The following is a 14193-nucleotide window of genomic DNA, read 5'->3' on the forward strand; positions in this document are numbered from 1 at the left end:
TACTCCAATCTCCGCTGTGGAGCTTTGCAGCTCCTTCAGGGTTATCTTTGGTCTCTTTGGTGCCTCTCTGATTAATGCCCTCCTTCCCTGTTCCGTGAGTTTTGGTGGGTGGCCCTCTCTTGACTGGTTTGTTGTGGTGCCATAATCTTTCCATATTTTAATAATGGATTTAATGGTGCTCCATGGGATGTTCAAAGTTTCTGATATTTTTTTATAACCCAACCCTGATCTGTACTTCTTCGCAACCTTGTCCCTGACCTGTTTGGAGAGCTCTTTGGTCTTCATGGTGCCGCTTGCTTGGTGGTGCCCCTTGCTTTGTGGTGTTGTGGACTCTGGGGCCTTTCAGAACAGGTGTGTATAGATTAGATTGCACACAGGTGGACTTTATTTAACTAATTATGTAACTTCTGAAGTTAATTGGTTGCACCAGATCTTATTTAGGGGCTTCATAGGTAAGGGAGTGAATACATATGCATGCACTACCTTTCCATAATTTTTTTTTTTTTTTAAAGAAGTTATTTTTTTCATTTCACTTCACCGATTTGGACTATTTTGTGTATGTCCATTACATGAAATCCAAATAAAAATCCACAGGTTGTAATGCAACAAAATAGGAAAAACGCCAAGGGGATGAATACTTTTGCAAGGCACTATACTTTGTGTGTGTCTAAAACTAATATTAAGAACAGTAACATTCACGTACGTCATGAGCACTTGATACCTGTTTGACTTGTCAGACTCAGTGGTAAGATCCTGTTTCCCTATTGAGGAGGCCCACATACCAGTGTTGTACTGTAGGTAAGCCAAACCTTAGGGACCAGCTACAGTAATAGGAGTCTTTCGTGAAAACAGGGTGCAGAGAGAAAGCCTTCCAAACATGGACCCAGCCTGCCCAGCCAGTCTGTGTCCAACCTTTTAGGAGCAGTGCAGCTATGTGTCAGCAACAGAAAACGAATCTTCCACCCTATACTAAATTTGACTTGTTTTATTGGTCCTTGTAGTGTTCTTACACTCACATACTCTCATATACAAGTTACTGCCAAAATAATGGAAACACTTGAGTAAATGAAGGATGCAAAGTATATTGAAACCAGGTGCTTCCACACAGGTGTGGTCCCTGATATAATTAAGCAATTAACATCCCATCATTCTTAGGGTCATGTATAAAAATGCTGGGGAGGCCATTATTTTGCAGACCATGGCTATGCCCCCATAGGATGACAATGCCCCCATCCACAGGGCATGAGTGGTTCTTGACTGGTTTGATAAGCATGAAAATGATGTAAACCATATTTATTTATTTTTATTTAGCTAGTCAAGACAGCTAAGAACAAATTCTTATTTACAATGACGGCCTACACCGGCCAAACATTGACGACACTCGGCCAATTGTGCACCACCCTATGAGACTCCCAATCACGGCCGGTTGTGATACAGCCTGGATTCTAACCAGGGTGTCTGTAGTGACACCTCTAGCCCTGAGATGCAGTGCCTTAGACCGCTGTGCCACTCGGGACATGGTTGTCTCAGTCACCAGATCTCAACCCAATTGAACACTTATGTGAGATTCTGGAGCATTTCCCACCATCATCAACAAAACCTCTTATTATGGAATTTTTCGTAGAAGAATGATGTCACATTCCTCCAACAGACACTTGTGGAATCAATGCCAAGGTGCATTGAAGCTGTTCTGACTTGTTGTGGACCAACACCCTATTAAGACACTTTATGTTGGTGTTTCCTTTTATTTTGGGCTGTATATTGTACATACTCTCATTCTCACACACTCTCTCTGCTAAATAAATAGGCATTGTTTTAGCTCCAGGACTTGCCTCGTGTGTTTGTGTGTGGGTGTGGTGTGTGTGCGTGCGTGCGTGCGTGCGTGCTTGTGTATTTGCTTGCATGTGCATATGTGTGAGAACCCTGAGGAAGTACTACGGTCATTACATGCTAGTCCCAGAGCCACATGTAGCGAAGACATATTGCTGACCCAGAGTGTTTTCTTGTCCTCTTCCTCTCCTCCCCTCCACTTCCTCTGTATCGCAGTCTTTAGAATTCAGCTATATCCTGAAGTAGGCCCCCAGGCCAATGACATAAGCTAATTCAGTTTTGGGGGTGGGGGTGACATTTTAAAAATTGTTGTCCCAGCCAGAATTGTCATCTGGGGGCGGGTCTTCCTTGTCCTCTGGGAAGTTGTCAAAGTTACTCGTGTCCATTGGTGATATCACCTGATTGACAGAAAAAGACAGACAGTACTGAGCCACTTGAATCCCTGATGAAAGCAGCTTGCTGCTGAAATGTTGGTTTGTGACTTACATTAGGGATGATGGGGGGTGTCAGCGTTCCTTTCCTTAGACCTTCCCAGTTAAAGCCCTCAAACCATCTGGAAATGTATAGAAATTGTTAAAGAAACTGTCCAGTGAAAATCTCTCCTTTTAAAATAATGTTGCTGACAAAGCATAAATAAAATAAAAAAATAAAATCCTACCTCAAACTTCTATCTCAAACAGACTGTTTAAAAAATGGTTTCTATTTACTCATAGAGGATCATGTCATTCTCCTGAGGAGGATGAGCTGGCCAAACAGCCGTCTGCTTGCATTGATATTTCTAACGACTGGTATACGCCCACACCATTCTGTTTTTTGGGGTACGCCCACACCATTCTAACAAAGAAAAATTGCTTTTTAACATACCTAGTTTCTATTTTTTGGAAGGAAAACTATTTAACTCATCTTGTAATTAATTACAGGTCATATCTCATAGAAATCTGGAAACACTGAACAGTTACTTTAAATATATAAATGTGGGAAGATGAGTAGAATAATATGGCTATCCATGAACTTACTTGTGCTTTTGGATGTCTTTGACACCGTTTTTCAAGTTGCCTAGTCTTTCCGAAGGATTGTCCCTAAAATGGACATATCATCATTAATACTCTCGTTAACACTAAATTACATTAAACAGTAATTGTTGAGGGTGGACAAAATGGTTTGGGACTCACCTGCATAGTTTTTTTATTAAGTTGGCAGCGTTTTTGGTGATCTTCTTTGGAAATTCGATCATGTCAATGCCCCTCAGGATGATGTTATATGTCTTCATTGGATCAGGGCCAGAGAAGGGAGGGCTGGAAGACAGGGGTGGAGATAGACACTCAAATGTATACCTATCTCAGTTAACATCTGGCCTTACACTTTCATTTAAGATTATCAGGTTTGTCTGTACCTGCCGGTGAGGAGCTCAAACATGAGGATTCCTAGAGACCAGTAGTCAGCTGAGATGTCGTGGCCTTTGTTCAGAATGATCTCCGGTGCCACGTATTCTGGTGTTCCACAGAACGTCCACGTTTTCTTCCCAAACCCGATCTTCTTGGCAAAGCCAAAGTCCACCTATAAAAAGGACATGTGAAACACATTCTTAGAGGTAACCTGCAGTGTTAATAGTTCAAAGGGTTAGAGGTTTAGGTCATCAAGCTTTGAATCCACAATGTTGTGTGTCTCTTACTAGCTTGGCATAGCCCCTGTGGTCCAGTATAAGGTTCTCTGGTTTAAGGTCTCTGTAGATGATGCCTTTGGAATGCAGGTAAGCGAATGCTTCCACAACACACGCTGTGTAGAACCTGGTGGTTGAATCCTCAAACGAACCCCTGGAGAAGGAAGTGACATTAACCTCTTTAAAATAAGTAACATTTTAAACAGGCACACATCGGCCAGATCTTCCAGTCTCACTGAAACACATGTGGGCACAATGACATTAGTTGAAATATTGACCATCTAAGACTCACCGGTCTCTAAGAATGGTCCACAGCTCTCCTCCCAGACAAGCCTCCATCAGCATGTAGAGGTACTTACTGTCCTTAAACGTCCTGTACAGTCTGAATACAAAACACAGAGTGCAAAGATATCAAGACAGTGGCGGGGGGAGGGTGTGTCCTCTGTAGGATTTACTGTGAATTAAAAGTGTCTGTGGAAAGGCGTTGCATGCATGTCTCTACCTGACAATGAAGTCAGAGTGGGCCTCCTGCATGATGAGTTTCTCAGAGCGAATATGCTCTTGCTGTCGCGTGTCCACAATGTGACGCTTCTTCAGGATCTTCATGGCAAACGTCTTCACCTCATCACTTTTCAGCTGAACCTGTCGACACAGGAGAAAGGAGAGCTCTGTCAGCTCTAAGCAGCGGTTAAATTAAACATCTATGCAATACAATGTACAGGGCCTTCGGAAAGTATTCAGACCCCTTGACTTTTTCCACATTTTGTTATGTTACAGCCTTATTCTACAATGGATTAAATATATGTTTTTCCTCAGCAATTTACACACAATACCCCATAATGACAAAGTGAAAACATGTTGTTAGAAATGCCTTATTTACATAAGTATTCAGACTCTAAGTTGAGCTCAGGTGCATCCTGTTTCCATTGATCATCCTTGAGATGATTCTACAACTTCATTGTAGTCCACCTGTGGTAAATTCAATTGATTGAACATGATTTTGAAAGGCACACACCTGCCTATATAAGGTCCCACAGTTGACAGCTCATGTCATAGCAAAAACCAAGCCATGAGGTCGAAGGAATTGTCCATAGAGACAGGATTGTGTTGAGGCACAGATCTGGGGAAGGGACGGCCAAAAAATAATGCAGCATTGAAGGTCCACAAGAACACAGTGCCCTCCATCGTTCTTAAATGGAAGAAGTATGGAACCACCAAGACCCTTCCTAGAGCTGGCCGCCCGACCAAACTGTGCAATTGGGGGAGAAGGGCCTTGGTCAGGGAGGTGACCAAGAACCAGATGGTCACTCTGACAGAGCTCTAGAAACTCACCCCAAATATAGGTGTGCCAAGCTTGTAGCGTCATTCCCAAGAAGATTCGATGCTGTAATCGCTGCCAAAGGTGCTTCAATAAAGTACTGAGTAAAGGGTCTGAATACTTCTGTAAATGTTATATTTCATTTTTTTATATTTTATAAACTAGCAAACATTTCTAAAACCCTGTTTTTGCTTTGTCATTATGGGGTATTGTGTAGATTGATGAGGGAAAAAATGCAATGTAATCAATTTTAGAATAAGGCTGTAACGTAACAAAATGTGGAAAAAGTCAAGGTGTCTGAATACTTTCCAAAGGCACTGTAAGTGGCAGCTTAGCCTCTTAAGCTTCCGAGTCTGGACGTCCCACACTCATCACTAACGTAGATTCCAGAAGAGTGAACAATCCCTTTACAAGTTAGAATGTTAAATAAACTTAATTTTATCTTTGCCATTTGTCCACGAAATCCGTTGTTATGCCGTTGGAAAGTTGAAACAAAATATCCACAGGAAAGTTAATTAAACCGACTTCTAAATACAAATCTCCCACGGTTTGTTTGTTCACCTGAGGTAGGCACACACATTGTAAATACATGCTTGCGATGCATGTATACTAATCAAGCTCATGCAGGTGTTTGCACGGTTTTGCACATGTGCCAGGTAATAGAAATCTCAATGGCAGCATTTTAAAAAGTTGGTTTAATGATACTTTTCTGTGGATATTTTGTCTAATATTTTTTGCATAAGGACCACCCAATTGGACAACCGGCAGAGGAAGTTCAAATGACAGTTTATTCAACATTCAACACAAGTCTATACAAGGCACCTTTCATAAAGCTATAGCTTGATATTAGGTCAGGAGAACGGCAAGTGGCAGCTGTGGTTCCTACCAGCTCTACACGGCCAAAGCCACCAACCCCCAGTGTGTCGATGATGTTGAAGTCAACCAGGCTGATGTTGGAGAAGAAAGAATTCTCTGCTTCGTACCTGCAGGGAAAGACAAGGACATGTTAATTCAATTGAACTGTCACCCTCCCCTCGTCCTTGCAAGACACAGGGCCATTTTCCACATGCCCAGTCGCCGAAATCCCCAACTCCCAGTGTCTTCTCTTGTTTTTTGTTTAATCCAGTGGGCCTTATCAGCTCAATGGTGTGATTGGGAGAATCAGTACAGATAGAGGCCTGAGCCCTCAGGATAAAAGGTTTCTGGGTCAACCAAGCCGGAGGATCTTCAACACCTTCAGTCTCTGTTCACGTAGAAATTAAGTTAATTGATTGCACACAAAATTGTCTTTTGAATTTATAGGATTCATATAATATTCAATAAAGATAGTACCTAACATCCTATTTGGACCAAACTTTTTTCGAACAATGAGTAAGACATTAGGAATCCAAAGAAATGGTCAAAAGCCCCCCAAACCCAATACCAATCCCAAACCAACAACCAGTACACAGTATCAGTTCTCTTCATCCCACAGTACCAGTCAAAAGTTTGGACACACCTAGTCATTCAAGGGATTTTCTTTATTTTGTATTATTTTCAACATTGCAGAATAATAGTGAAGACATCAAAACTATGAAAAAACACTAATGGAATCACGTAGTAAAGAATACATTTATTTTAGATTTTAGATTCTTCAAAGTAGCCACACTGCCTTGATGACAGCTTTGCACACTCTTGGCATTCTCTCAACCAGCTTCACCTGGAATGCTTTTCCAACAGTCTTGAAGGAGTTCCCATGAGCACTTGTTGGTTGCTTTTCCTTCACTCTGTGGTCCAACTCATCCCAAACCATCTCAATTGTGTTGAGGTTGGGTAACTGTGGAGGCCAGGTCATTTGATACAGCACTCAGCACTCTCCTTCTTGGTCAAATAGCCCTTACACAACCTGGTGGTGTGTTTTGGGCCACTGTGATGTTGAAAAACAAATGATAGACCCACTAAGCTCAAACCAGATAGGATGGCGTATCGCTGCAGAATTCTGTGGTAGCCATGCTGGTTAAGTGTGCCTTGAATTCTAAATAACTCACTGACAGTGTCACCAGCATATTACCCCAACACAATCACACCTCCTCCTCCATGCTTCACGGTGGGAACCACACATGCAGAGATCATCTGTTCACCTACTCTGCGTCTCACAAAGACATGGCGTTTGGAATCTAACATCTCAAATTTGGATTGATCAGACCAAAGGACAGATTTCCACCTGTCTTACATCCATTGCTCGTGTTTCTTGGCCCAAGCAAGTCTCTTGTTCTTATTGGTGTCCTTTAGTAGTGGTTTCTTTGCAGCAATTAGACCATGAAGGCCTGATTCACGCAGTCTCCTCTGAACAGTTGATGTTGAGATGTCTGTTACTTGAACTCTGTGAAGCATTTATTTGGCCTGCAATCCAGGTGACTACCACATTTTCAAGCTTCACATCCAAATCATCTATAAGTAACATTGAGTTACAAAATGCATTTTAAGATACTTTAGGATGATTTGAACATGAAGCGTGAAAATGCAAATATACAGTAGGTACCATTGACTTGCATTGGATTTGTACCACAAGTGCTAAAAAGTTAGCATCTGAAATAGTGACCAACAAAACCAAAGCATAGGTTGCTGTCATACCTATGCTTTGTAATGTAATTTTGTAATTTGGGTGAACTATCCCTTTAACATTGAGGGGGGTGGGGGGATTCTTCAAACTTTTTTCACTTAATAGCAGGAACAGCACCATCTAGTGGTCAGACAAACCTGGTAATATCAGGATGTAGGATAGGATATAAACCCAATAACTTTAATTACTAATTTCTCTGAACAGGGGAAAAAAAACATCACCAAATTCACTGGGAATACATTACATCGGATGCTGAAATAATACTCTGAGCTGCAGCTCCATACTACTTGTATGGATCCTGAGTGTCGTAGCAGTCTAAGGCACTGCATCACAGTGCTAGAGACGTCACCACAGACCCGTGTTCGATCCTGGGCTGTATCACAACCTCCGGTGATTGGGAGTCGAATAGGACAGGGCACAATTGGCCCAGCGTCGTCCGGGTTAATTAAGGGAGGGTTTGGCCGGGGTAGGCTGTCATTGTAAATAAGAATTTGTTTTTAACTGACTTGCCTAGTTAAAGAAAGGTTGAATATTTTATTTGTATTTTTATTGTCATACACAGAGAACTGACAGTATATAATCGTTGCTGGTGTGGGCGGTCTGTGGGTGGCTTTTGACCATTCCTTTGAATTTGAAAAAAGTTTGGTCCAAATCGGATGTTAGGTACTACATTTATTGAATATGCTATGAATCCTATAAATTAAAATGGCCAATTTGGATGCAATCAATGAGCTTTATTTTCCAGAGATCAAATTATATTTCAACAAAAGAATGTTGCAGCAAGCTATTTCAGAACAATCTGAGATGGTGGTTGTCAAAATCCTCTTCCTTGTGTTTTTTGAGGTAGAACTACCCAGTTGTCCCCTCTCCCTGTCAAGAGTGTCACAAGTCAAGGGGTGATGGTTGAGGCCAGGAGTTTTTCCTGACCAAGTGCCCTGAGGAGGGATGCGTTACAGCTCAATTCAGCCCTACCTCAGTCAATAGCTCATTTGACGTTGTAAGACTAGTTAATGGCCACTAGATGGCAAACTTGTACCATTATCATCACAGGTAAAAGCGCAACAGCTAAACCAAACTATTATTTCTGTATTTGAGAATGAAAGTAAGAATACATTCATTAAAATGTGTAGAATTGCAGAGAATTGCAGATATTCTGAAAAACAATTCGTTATTCTATACAAGTGTGATGAAACAAATACATACACCCTCCTGTTTCTTGCAAATCTAGCCAAATTAATTTTGAAAGATGAGATCCTTTATGAGATACAACAATAGAACACAACATTTTGTATTGTATACAACTACCTTGAGTCCAACTGCACAACCTGGGATGGAATTATTCTGAAAGACATTAACAATGTATCATATTGGAGAAGACACAGCATATTGTGCAGTAGGTTCCAGGACAGACTCCATTCACTGTCTGTCTCAGATGGAGGCCTCATGACAGTGACCAACACAAGTCTCTCTCTCCATTCTCCTCCTTTTTCCAGGAAGTAAGCATAACAGTGAAGCGTTATTTTTATTTATACTTCACAAAAAACTAAATTTCAGTTTGAGAGGCTGACATTTCAAATGTACCATACACTATGAGGTACACAAAGCCATGTGTCCTGAAAGAACTGTATGTAAGGTTTACAACAACAGGTTTAAATATGCCATACTGGCTTTCAACAAATAACAAAATACTACTAAAAGAGTTCCCAAAGCTGTCATGAAACCATGTTTAAACCACAGTTTATGGTTTAAACCACGGTTTTAGTTTCTCCTAAACTTGTCTCACAAGATTACCCTGTTCTGAGCTGGCATCCCTTTATGCCAACAACAACACACCACAGCACCAAGGTGCCCCTTTACCAGGGTGCCTGGTGTCTGGTGCTATGCTCCTGCTTCCGGTTACAGATTACATATTGGTTCCTCCAAGGGGTGCGGTAGAGGTCACAACTTTCACTTCCTGGTCTGTCACCAGAGAATTGCGTTGTTACGTAACAGACCTTAGGTTGACCAAACCTCAAAGCCAAGTAAAGCCAGCTATCAAAATTAGTAAATAAATGTGATTTACCTAGCCTTGACCTCAGCATCCTCACAGCCTTTACTGGACACCTCCTCCAACCCTCCAATCAGGTGCTTGAACGAGCTGCAGCACAGGAATTGAAACAGTGTTTGTGAGAAATGTTATATGAGTTCAAAACATTGACCCCATTCCATTGAAGAAGCTGTTTATCTTGATATATACTGTATGTATTGTTGTCTCTTTAAGTACTCACGCCAGTTGTCTAAATGACAAAAACATTGCTAATTGGTGTTTTGGTTCATTAACTGTGGCATAACAGCCCCTTGATATTTGTAATTCATAGTACATACTTAATAAGCAGGTCTCTATAGATATCCCTAGACACTTATTCTCCATATGTCTCATCTAGTGCAGCAGTGTACTGCATATTTATAGTACATATGAAAACTTTATGAATGTTTAATAAACCTTTATAAGATTGTTGTTTGAAGTGATAACCACTTGGTCTCACTTTACAAGACCCCAAGACCATTTGTTTACTTTATAATACCCAGATTCCCTACACATATCATCTCTATTTGGATGTGCTTGAACCCTAGACCCATAAATCGTTAAGCAAATATGAAAATGATGCATAATAGTGATAAAAATGTATTTGAATTGAGATGTTTACAGCTGAAATACCAGCTGACAACCCTGGCTGACAAGGTTAAATCCCCTTCCCAAAATACACACACGAGCGCACACGCATGCAAGCACACACATCTGTGCTGGAATTTCCTTCTCACCATTATCCCCTGACTCTCATTCTCTTTCTCTTTTCTTCCCTCTCTTCCCTCTCCTTCTTTCCAGAAAAAATAGCAGGCTGCCTGCCACCCCTAACCTCTCTCTCACCCTGGCTCCAAACCCAACCAGTTCTGGGTAACATATATGGTAAGCTGGTGAGAGAGCATTTGGAGTCTGTGTGACAGACAGAGAGACAGACCATAATAATCACCACTCTCATTCAGATAACTCACTCACTAAGACACAGGGTTGCCCATGAGAGCCCTGCTCCATAACAGGGGCTCAACTGATACCACCCAGCCTTGCTCTTGCATTACAGCTAACTTATATACTGCATGATGTTAGTGGTGACACAATGACAGACCATGATTTAATAATGAGACCTTATTTAACTTAAAGTCGATGCCTGCTCACCCGCGGAAAAATGTAATTAGCATCATAAAAAAATCCCCATCAAAATCCATCTGTTTAAATAAAGATGATTTTTTACATGGGCTGCATCTCAATCTGCCACATCCGCTAATGGCGGCCTTCCGCATCTGCATGGAAGGTGGCCAAGCTATTGCATTGTTTATCAGACCATGAGACATCCAGAGAAACTGTCTTTTCACAAAAACGCCTGTAGCGTCCGAGAAGTTTGGGCTAAACACTAAAATGACCCCTCTATGGAAAGGTGAGACTCTCACGAACAGGTACATGTTTTGCCCTAGGGCGCCAACAAGCCTCACAAGACTCGTCTGATGGTAGCCTGGTTCCAGTTTAAAAAAATTGATAGAAGTACAGTATACATGGATGTAGTTTTGTGTCCCAATTATAATTTTTTATATGGGTAAAAAAAAGAAAGATCCTGATCTTTCTTATATCTCTCAGATATAGGACACTAAATAAACGTTGACTATATGCTTTTCCATGGGTGAATCTGTTATGCAATGCATATCTATGGGATAATAGCAGTAAGGCCAAATTCAATGTTTCATCAAATAATGTTTTAATTATTTAAAAAATGATACCTAAAGGAGTCCTAAAATTAAAGAAAAAATAGTTAAATGGTATGGCCATCTTAAAACAATTCCATATGTTCGCTTAGTAGAACCCCCACAGCTTAAACTCTCAAGGAATAGTGTCACTTACTGTACATATCTTGTAGATCAACATTAATTTATTTTGAAATAATGTAATTAAATCAATAAGTTGTCCTGTATGGCTCAGTTGGTAGAGCATGGCGTTGGCAATGTCAGGATTGTGGGTTTGATTCCCAGGGCCACTGATACTGTCACGTCCTGACCAGCAGATGGAGCTGTTGTAGTAGTTTTGGGGTCAGGACGTGGCAGTCTTGTGTGTGATTGTTCTGTGTTGGTCTTGTGACTCCTGATCAGGAACAGCTGGGGATCGTTGTTCCTGATTGGGAGTCATATATGTAGGAGTATGTTTGTCACTTGGTTTTGTGGGTAGTTGTCTTTGCACTGCGTTGGTGAGCCTGCAAAACTGTTTAGTGTTGTGGGTATCATTTATTGTTTTGTCAAGTGGATGCTTTACTCTTTTTTTGTTAATTAAAATATGAGTATCCACAACTACGCTGCATTTTGGTCTTCCCTGCAACACAACGAAGGATTTTGTGACAGAACTACCCACCACCAAAGGACCAAGCAGCGGAGAAGAGGACAGAGGCAAGTGAGGGAGGAATGTTGGAAGCAGCGCGCTCGGGAGGTGATGGATTCCTGGTCGCTGGAGGTGTTGACGGAGAGGATTGACTGGACATGGGAGCAGTTGCGGGTCCACTGTGACAACCTGCCTGGGAGGCAGGTAGAACCCGAGAGGCAGCCCCAATAATTTTTTTAGGGGGGGGCACAAGGGCTATTTGGCGGGGCGAGATTACAGCCCCAGGCCAGCTCCCCGTACCCTTGTAGGGCAGACTGGACAGGTCCCGTGCTTTGGGGTTGGGGCTGTGGTGAGGCCTGGGATTTTCAGGCCGGTAGGCAAGGTACCAGCGCCCGCATGTGCCAGGGCGAAGTAGGCATCAAGCCGGAAGGGGTGATGCCAACCCTGCGCTCAAGACCGCCAGTGCGCCCTTTCGGTCCGGTGTTTCCCGCTAGACGCACTAGCATGGAGGTGCGTGTCTCCAGGCTGGCACGTCCAGTACCAGCCCCACGCATCAGGATTCTAGTGTGTCAGCCCAGCCTCAACAGTCGTCGGAGCTGCCCGCCAGTCAACAGTCGTCGGAGCTGCCCGCCAGTCAACAGTCGTCGGAGCTGCCCGCCAGTCAACAGTCGTCGGAGCTGCCAGACTGCCCTGAACTGCCGGAGCGGCCAGACTGCCCTGAACTGCCGGAGCGGCCCTCCTGCCCTCCGGCCCAGCCCGAGCGGCCCTCCTGCCCTCCGGCCCAGCCCGAGGGGCCCTCCTGCCCTCCGGCCCAGCCCGAGGGGCCCTCCTGCCCTCCGGCCCAGCCCGAGGGGCCCTCCTGCCCTCCGGCCCAGCCCGAGGGCCCCTCCTGTCCCCCGGCCCAGCCCGAGGGGCCCGTCTGCCTGGCGCAGCTATCGGCGCCACCGAAGTGGGCGACGCCGAGGGTGGAGCAAGGTCCACGTCCTGCACCTGAGCCACCCCCAGGATAGGTGGGTTGGGGAGGGAGGGTGTAGCACAGTGCCGTCGTTGACGGCAGCCACCCTCCCTTCCCTCCCTTATTGTTTAGGGGTTATTGTTTATGGGTTTTGTTGGGGATTTTGTTTGTTGGTGTTTTTTTGTTAGGTGCATTCCGGGGTCTGCACCTTGAGGGGGGGGTACTGTCACGTCCTGACCAGCAGACGGAGCTGTTGTAGTAGTTTTGGGGTCAGGACGTGGCAGTCTTGTGTGTGATTGTTCTGTGTTGATCTTGTGACTCCTGATCAGGAACAGCTGGGGATCGTTGTTCCTGATTGGGAGTCATATATGTAGGAGTATGTTTGTCACTTGGTTTTGTGGGTAGTTGTCTTTGCACTGCGTTGGTGAGCCTGCAAAACTGTTTAGTGTTGTGGGTATCATTTATTGTTTTGTCAAGTGGATGCTTTACTCTTTTTTTTTTTTGTTAATTAAAATATGAGTATCCACAACTCCGCTGCATTTTGGTCTTCCCTGCAACACAACGAAGGATTTTGTGACAGATACAAAAAATGTATGCACGCATGACTAAGTTGCTTTGGATAACAGTGTCTGCTAAATAGCATTTGTTGTGTGATATTGTAGACCAAATTATCAAAACCATTTCAGAAAACAAAAGTAGGTACTGAGAATGTTTTGAACACTCACTCTCTGTCAATGACCAGACATGTAACGGTCTCTGCAGCGATGACGTTTGCTGTCCTGATGTCCTCCCTGGAACACACATACATCATTAGTAACACACATTACACAGAATACAGCAGCACTTTATTTTATCAAACATTAATGACTAGGTTTGTGCTTAAAATGAAAAATTGTTATTACACAATAAAAACATTTTTGTTCCTAATTTTGATAAATCAACACTGCTTTACAATCAGTATAATAATATTCCATAGAAATACATTTGATACATAAAAAAACACAGCCTTTCCCATAGAAACATTTCATCATAGGATTATAAAATTTTGTTTTGACAAATACATGGACATTAGCGACAGGTAATGGTAACAGAAGTATAACCAGCTTTACTCTGTATCATCAATATCCTCTTCTTCCGAGGATTCGTCTGCCCAGTCGCTCTCAGAGTCTGAGTCATCCCCAGACTCTATAGCCCTCTAGTCTAACTCGCACGACTGGTCCTCACACACAGACTGTATCACTGTGCACAGTCAAATCTACAGTTGTAGCTGGGCAGGCGAGTCCATGCAAGCTGTCTACACACACTTGCAGATCTCAGAGTCAAGTGATACCACTCAAAGACACATTGAAACCTATTCTACTTTATCCAAATTCATACAGGAAATCTCTGTTGCCAAAAGACGAGCATACACTAAATACAGTACTAAACA

At 42.8% G+C, this 14193-nt stretch overlaps 1 protein-coding gene across 5 annotated transcripts in view; it reads right to left on the reverse strand.

Annotated features, from left to right (window-relative positions):
- Window positions 1–970: 970 nt before the first annotated feature.
- Window positions 971–14193, reverse strand: part of LOC106607187 (cGMP-dependent protein kinase 1) — a 189901-nt gene continuing 176678 nt past the window's right edge. For 3 of the 5 annotated variants that reach the window (XM_014203904.2, XM_014203911.2, XM_014203887.2), the window contains 12 exons: window positions 13490–13555; window positions 9473–9547; window positions 8716–8751; window positions 5695–5791; window positions 3993–4132; window positions 3783–3872; window positions 3503–3644; window positions 3224–3387; window positions 3003–3125; window positions 2847–2909; window positions 2317–2383; window positions 971–2228 (listed from right to left, as the gene is read on the reverse strand). In XM_014203904.2, coding sequence (XP_014059379.2) covers window positions 2130–2228; window positions 2317–2383; window positions 2847–2909; window positions 3003–3125; window positions 3224–3387; window positions 3503–3644; window positions 3783–3872; window positions 3993–4132; window positions 5695–5791; window positions 8716–8751; window positions 9473–9547; window positions 13490–13555 — 1162 coding nt within the window. In that variant the 3' untranslated portion in view covers window positions 971–2129. The remainder of the gene's footprint in view (window positions 2229–2316; window positions 2384–2846; window positions 2910–3002; window positions 3126–3223; window positions 3388–3502; window positions 3645–3782; window positions 3873–3992; window positions 4133–5694; window positions 5792–8715; window positions 8752–9472; window positions 9548–13489; window positions 13556–14193) is intronic. The other 2 variants (XM_014203919.2, XM_014203895.2) reach the window with 1 other exon arrangement.

Source organism: Salmo salar, chromosome ssa01 (assembly GCF_905237065.1).
Source record: "Salmo salar chromosome ssa01, Ssal_v3.1, whole genome shotgun sequence".
NCBI classification, from domain to species: domain Eukaryota; kingdom Metazoa; phylum Chordata; class Actinopteri; order Salmoniformes; family Salmonidae; genus Salmo; species Salmo salar.